Genomic DNA, 7,359 nt, shown 5'->3' on the forward strand with positions numbered 1-7,359 from the left:
TGCACTTCCACTTTTTTGTTATTAATAATATACTGACATGATAGGAATTCATGCTAAACCTCCCGATACCATAAAAGGATGTTTGACCAAACTTCCCAAAACTACTTCTTTTAAAAAATTCTTTAGTCAAAATAGTTAATTAGAACTCCTTTTAGAGAATAATAATTTGTATTTAGTCAATTCATTTGAGAAGTATCTTTTATTTTTATTTTTTTATTTGATAAACAAATTGTATCTGATCAATTTTTTGAAAAATGCTTTTGAGGGTCAAATTAGCAAAAAATAAAATAAAATTGCTTTTAATACTACACAAAACACATTTCCTTTTTGGCCAGACATCTCAATTTTAAAAAAATAAAAATATTCCTTCTATCGAGTTTTACTTGTCCACAATATTAAAAATGAATATACACTTTTACTTGTCCGGTTTGATAAATCAAGAGATAATTTATCACTTTATACCTATTTTACCCTTATTATTAATTAATAAAATAGTTTCTAATTCATTTTCCCCATACAATTATTAAGCGTGATATAATAAAATTATCATTTTATCTATTGTTTTAAGGAGTGTGCCAAATCAAACGTGGATGAAAGAAGAAATATACAAGCACTTCTTAATTAAAGCTATCCCTTCAGTAATTTCACATAAAATCTTATCTCCCTATTAACTTTTACCGTTACAAAGATTAAATTTTATAAAACCGTGGACTTTGTTTGTTGTCCCCTCAACCTCTGTTACTAGACGTGAGAAATACTACCAACTTGTCTAAACAAATCATAATCTAAAATAGTGTCCTTTCTATCTTCTCCGTGTTCTTTGTTTTGGCTGATTGTTAGATAGTACCTACCAAGTCATAACTACTAGTAGCAATTCTCTAAGTTATAGTACCTACCAAGTCCTAATTACTAGTAGCAATTCTCTAAGTTCCTTTTCATATTCGAAGAACTCAGTTTCTTGAAAATACAATATATCTATAAATGCATGTTTTTGCAATATCTTGAGAGTACAAACTCAGATTCTTTTATTTTCTTGAAGTTTTTCATACCAAGATAGTGAAATTTTGTTAGGGGGATAAGTAATGGCAGGTGGGGATGAAGGGACATCAAGGCAACTTGATCAAACACCAACTTGGGCTGTGGCTGGTGTTTGTGCAGTTATAATTCTCATTTCTATTGCCTTGGAAAAGATTATCCACAAACTTGGAACGGTATGATTTCGCTAAAAATATAATCTTTCTTTGTTTACCCCCCCCCCCCCCCTGCTCGTTGACCTTCTTGTTTTGCTTTTAGGAAGAGCAATTCTTGAATTTTGTGTTTATGTTCCAGCAAAATATCCTGGTTTCAGTGCAAAGATGTTATCTTTATCTAGTTACTTTTCACCCTTAATATTTTTGTTCTTGTGTTGAGAAGTCTTGGCCAGAAACTTTTAAGTGGGCCCTGTAGTAGTTCCTTTTTTTTTTTTTTTATTGTTTTGGTCCTATGAGTTTTAATTTGCAGCTATGTTGATAGTTGACTTGTTAATTAGCAACCTAAAGTCTTGCCTTGCCAAATTGGAAGTGAAATCATGTTATTCTCCAACTATAAACTCTAGAACCTAAAAACTGTTCTTGATTGCTCAGATGCTTGACAAATATTGCTGTCTTTTTTATAACGATGGTGACCGAGCCTGCTTGCGCGCATCTTAAGTATTACACCATTATTAGCTATAAAGTTTGAAGGGGTCATCACAAGAGTGAAAATTGTGGGAGTAGATATAGAGGAGTTTAGCTCTTGTTTGCTTACCTGGCATAGATGAGTTAGCCATCAGTGAATCCCTAATTTGTCCTAAAAGATATATGTTTGAACAAAGGACTGAAGTGGATCCAAATGAAGCAGCATTGGTATTGAGGATTCATATAGCCAAACCAGTCTAGAGGGTCAGTGGTTGTTGTGTTTCTATTGGTGTAATACTAACTCTCGAATCTATTGTTTTTGAGAAAGCTTTAGTCTTTATATGTGTGTTTCCGAGATAATTTGTTTTAGTACCATTGCTCTCTTTGCATATCCAAAAAAAGAAGTAGGAAGAATACTGATTCCTTACTTTGTTGGAATTTTGTGTGCACCTTTAAGTGGTTTTTTGCGCATATTGGTTCCTTGGACAACATAGCTTTCTGATTGTTGTAATTGGACGTTCTTTTGTTTGCATTTATCTTAAATTAAAAAGTGTTAAAGGTCTCTTTCTGCATCTTATTTAAATTTGACCAATAAACCCGGGACAAGAGTGAAAAATAACACAATGTTTGTGTTATGCCTTGTGAACTTATACCTTTGTGCTGCAGAAAATATCAATAAAATCGACTTCAGATTTATTTTTCGTCCTTTCATTTAATTGTACTAACTTGCTCTCTTTTTCTTCTTCTCTTTTTCCTTTTGATAGCATTTTATACTAAACAAGTTTGCTCTGATATTACACTGATACAGATGCTTGTTGTCTTATACTTTTTACTTTTCACAGCTTATTTGTATTGCCTGAGTTGATGTAGTATCTCAGCTCATTTAATGCCTTCTATTCTAGTTCTAGAAAATATTAATAATTGACACAATGAAATCTTTGCTCAGTGGTTGACTGACAGGCATAAAAAAGCTCTCTTTGAGGCTTTGGAGAAGGTTAAGGCCGGTAAGATTTTGTGTTCTCCTCTTCTTATCATATTTTTTTAGAGTGGACTTGTTTCCATTTTGATTGAATGCTCTAATTATTGCAGAGTTGATGGTTCTCGGTTTCATCTCGTTAACCCTTGTATTTAGTCAATATTACATTGCTGGAATTTGTATCCCCCCAAGTGTTGCTGATACAATGCTTCCATGCCCTGTGGTGCACAAAGCTGCCGACAAGGAGGAGGAACACCGTAGGAGACTTTTATGGTATGAGCGTAGAATTTTGGCTGGTGCACAGCCTAAATGCAAAGAGGAGGTAATGTGTACATCACCCTTGATAATATGGGTAAAACTTCACTCATGTATTTAGTTGCGCTTTTAGTAATTAACTAATCCTTTCTTGAATTAGATATGGTGACAAGACTAAATGTTTTTCACTTTTATCAATTGACCTAGACAATGAGATATTCTGAGCAAACCTACTAAAAGTTCTCGCAAACTCCCTTGGGATTTTTGTCTCTTCAATTCATATAAATAGACAGTTCAAATAACGTGATGAATCACTAAAAAGAACTGCAAAAGAAATTTTACACGAAGCTCCTTCAGTCCATTTGGTGTATGACAAGTTGTCTGCATTACACTCGTGTAGCCTAATCAAAGATTAGAAACACTTAGCTTTTTACCATCACTGTTTTACTCTATGATTGTCCTGTCTGAAGTTGGTTGAAGCATTGAGATAACTAGCTGATATCTGTAAGATCCATCCAAAATGATTGTTCTGCTCCGTCTTCTGTAATGCAGTAGTACCTCAACAGCTCCCTAGGTGGTCGGTGGAGGGGTTTGGCTATCAGATAGAATGTGCAGTAGGTTAGCAGAAATTTTGTGACACCATTAAAAGCACAATGTATTTGCTTCAAATGCCTTAGACTACGAGCTTCTAAAAGTTGTTAGGTCAGCTTAGGTTTTGGGTAAATTTTTCATGTAAAAATAATATTTGAAGGTAAAGTTGTTCTACCAGATGCTGCATCCTTGCATTCCTAGCACTATGTTCCGGCCCTTCCTTTTCAGCTATATTTTGGATCTTTATGTTGTACTTCATATTAGCATTAACAGCCTGATTTATTTTCTTCGCTAAACTAATCAAAAGTATTCCTAACAGGGACATGTCCCTCTCATTACTGTTGACGCACTGCATCAAATACACATCCTTATTTTCTTTTTGGCCGTCCTTCATGTGTTATACAGTGCTATTACCATGTGGCTGGGAAGACTTAAGGTAATTCATGATATACTTTATTTAGTTATTCCGCTTTTATGCTTTAGATGCCATCTATACTGCTTCTTAGGTAATCCAGAAAAGTTGTAGATGCCAATTATTGACTGTGCAATTTTAGTAATTTTTCAATTAATTCACGAGATCAATCAAATTTCATGGGCATTCAATACCTGGTGGTATTAATGGAAGGATGCAAAGTTAATATGACACAGTCAAAAATGTTAGGAAATTAAGTTGCATGACGAACTGGTCTTGGTATGATAGAAAAGTGTTACAACAACAACATACCCAGTGTAATCCCACAAGTGGGTTCTGGGGAATGACAGAAAAGTGTTCAACTTCAAATTATTTTATGACAGTTAATTGTTTGGATCATTCAAATTGTTTTCCCCAAAATTTCTGCTGCTATACTCCTAGCTAAAATTGACCAGCTGCCAAGGCTCAAATTTGTTACTGGAATTGACCGCTTGTCTAGAGTAATAGACTATTTTATGATGCTTTTATGGTAATAATCCATTTGCTAAATTCCTGAAACTTTGTTCTTCAGATCCGTGGCTGGAAACGCTGGGAGCAAGAGACTTCAACCCATAGTTACGAGTTTTCAAATGGTATACATTTGCTTGCTGCACAGCCAAAACTTTGTACTGTTGCTTGCTCTCTCTATTTATTTGCTCATTTGGTTCTGAGTCTCTCACTATGTTTCTAACTTGGGACTTGCAGATCCTTCAAGATTTAGACTTACTCATGAGACATCTTTTGTCAGAGCGCATACTAGTTTCTGGACAAGGATCCCGATATTCTTTTACATTGTGAGAAATTACTACGATGTGAATTGCATAGGTTTGTAGCTGAAGGCCAACTAGTGTTAAGGCGACTGATTGTTGCAACTTAATTCATGCAGGGTTGCTTCTTCAGACAATTTTTCAAGTCTGTCAGTAAGTCAGACTACTTGGCCCTGCGCAATGGTTTTATCAGTGTGAGTTTTCTTTGTGCTTTGTTCTGTCTTTATAATTCTTTGTTTCCCAAGAAACTAAAAATGCTCCTTGTGCAGGTTCATCTAGCTCCTGGAAGTAAATTTAACTTCCAAAAGTATATCAAGAGGTCATTAGAGGATGACTTCAAGGTAGTTGTCGGTGTCAGGTAGCTAGATCTGCTATTTTCTCTCTCAATCTTTTTCAGCATATTATGTGTGTGCATGTGCGTAATAATTAGAATAAATCGCCTTGCTCTCTGATTGGCTTTTACTTGTTTTTTTTTTCCGGCAGTCCAGTTTTATGGGCATCATTTGTGCTTTTCTTGCTTCTAAATGTTAGCGGTAAGTCATGTTCTGTGGTGGAATCTATTTCTGGAAATTGTTTAAGGCTTCTGTTTTAGTCACTACCAATTCAGTCTGAGTACAGTTTTCACATAATCTGAAATTACTTGACCATTGCAGGGTGGCAAGCATTATTCTGGGCATCCTTAATTCCTCTAGTTGTAAGATTCTTGTCCATTATTATCCATCTTCCTGAGTTATTTTTAGGGGAATTCTTATGACGAAATCTTTGACAGATTATTTTAGCTGTTGGAACAAAGCTTCAGGCGGTTTTGACTAGGATGGCCCTTGACATCACAGAGAGACATGCAGTAGTTCAAGGCATCCCTCTTGTACAAGCCTCAGACAAATATTTTTGGTTTGGTCGACCACAACTGGTTCTTCACTTAATCCACTTTGCCTTGTTTCAGGTTTGTATTTCCAATTTGCAGAATTCTAAATAAGTAATATTGGTAAAACCAGAGGGCTGGCATATCTTTTTGTTTCAACTTTGCAAGTACATACTTTCCATAAAATAAGTCACAAGAAATGGTACGCCAAATAGTTTGCTTTTCAGATCTTAATCTCTATATATTCCTTGGCTAAACTTTCTTTTTGGCTCTTATCTAATACTAATATATCTTTAACTTTGCAGAATGCATTCCAGATAACATATTTTCTGTGGATATGGGTAATAATTCTTCTCCCTCTAACAAAGATAAAACTCTGATATTGCAAGATATTCTTTTTCTTTTACTTTGTGCCATAAAACTATCGTTAGAGATGAGGATTCTATTTTTTCTGTAGTATGAGTATGGGCTAAAATCTTGCTTCCACGAGGCGTTTGAGCTGGTCATTGCAAAAATTGTTGTAGGGTATGTTTGTTGCTACAAAAACACACTTTTCGTAAATTCATTATCTTAGTTCCTAAGCTTCACGAATCCAGCTTAGTTCCTAAGCTTCACGAATCCAGCTTCCTCTTGTTAAATCAAATTTTCCGTTATATTACAGGGTGGGAGTCTTATTCGTATGCAGTTATATCACTCTACCGCTTTATGCCCTTATAACTCAGGTACCATTACAAACTCATCTCTCGAAAAATAGCCTAATTATATCTACATTTTATTTCATGCCATATAAACCAATAGCACAATTGATAAATCATTGGCCTTTCTGCAGATGGGATCCCATATGAAAAAATCTATCTTTGATGAGCAAACCTCTAAGGCACTGAAGAAGTGGCATATGGCTGTGAAGAAGAAGAAGGGAGCGAGGGGAGATAGGTCTCCTACCCGAACGCTGGGTAATGCAAGTCCAAGGTCCACAATGAGCTCGCCCGTGCACCCAGCTGGCCCTGGTCTTCATCGGTTCAAAACTACCGGTCACTCAGCACGTTTGCAGGGCTACATCAGTGATCAAGAAGCATCGGACCTTGAAAACGATCCAAGAACACCGATGAATCGTGCAGAGACTGCAACTACACGTATGAATATTGATCATGATGACACAGAAATTCATGTGCATGTTCCTCCAAATGGAGAGTCTACTAGGAATGAAGATGACTTCTCATTTGTGAAGCCTGCTCCTCAAAGGTGAAAAGGAAGTAGATAGCCAACTAGGTTGGCACCTCTTTTTTCTCCTTTTCCTTTTCCCCACTTTTTCCTCAAGTCATATCAATGTGCTTATACTTTTTAGGTATATCATATAAGCAGTTAGCAGTTCCTTGGCACATATAGGCGAATTCCTTGTATATTTTCTACATGAAATTTCCATGTAATGATCTGTAACACAATGTGTAATTGCTTGCCTTCATAAGATTTTTATTGATGGTTACCAACTTTAATAAGGTTAAAACTTGAAAAGAATGTCGTAAGTCACAAATGTTAGGGGATTTCTTTCCATTTGCCTAAACTTTCATCGGTAGAGCTACCCGGTACTTGTGTTTGGGTAGAAGATATCCGCTGAAATAGTAGAGGTGTGTGCAAACTAGTCTAGATACCACCGTTATGGGGGGAAATGGTAGCTGGTGCACGAAGCATCTCCTGCATGGGTTATTCTTACTTTAACACCGCTGGCCTGACCATGGATTACATGGAGACAACTTTAAGTTGCTCCTAGGATCCCTTCCAATACCGCCATTATCAAAAAAGGA

The 7,359-nt window shown here is 35.9% G+C and overlaps 1 protein-coding gene across 1 annotated transcript; it reads left to right on the forward strand.

Annotated features, from left to right (window-relative positions):
• Positions 1 to 744: 744 nt before the first annotated feature.
• Positions 745 to 7,072, forward strand: LOC132040077 (MLO-like protein 8). Its single transcript, XM_059430696.1, has 15 exons — positions 745 to 1,211; positions 2,602 to 2,659; positions 2,745 to 2,953; positions 3,797 to 3,913; positions 4,461 to 4,521; positions 4,634 to 4,722; positions 4,815 to 4,889; positions 4,965 to 5,053; positions 5,179 to 5,228; positions 5,349 to 5,389; positions 5,465 to 5,638; positions 5,863 to 5,898; positions 6,015 to 6,082; positions 6,219 to 6,279; positions 6,387 to 7,072. Exons 1-15 carry the CDS (start codon positions 1,083 to 1,085, stop codon positions 6,801 to 6,803), a joined length of 1,674 nt encoding a protein of 557 aa, XP_059286679.1. The 5' UTR covers positions 745 to 1,082; the 3' UTR covers positions 6,804 to 7,072.
• The last annotated feature ends 287 nt before the right edge of the window (positions 7,073 to 7,359 follow it).

Source organism: Lycium ferocissimum, chromosome 2, assembly GCF_029784015.1.
Source record: "Lycium ferocissimum isolate CSIRO_LF1 chromosome 2, AGI_CSIRO_Lferr_CH_V1, whole genome shotgun sequence".
NCBI lineage: Eukaryota > Viridiplantae > Streptophyta > Magnoliopsida > Solanales > Solanaceae > Lycium > Lycium ferocissimum.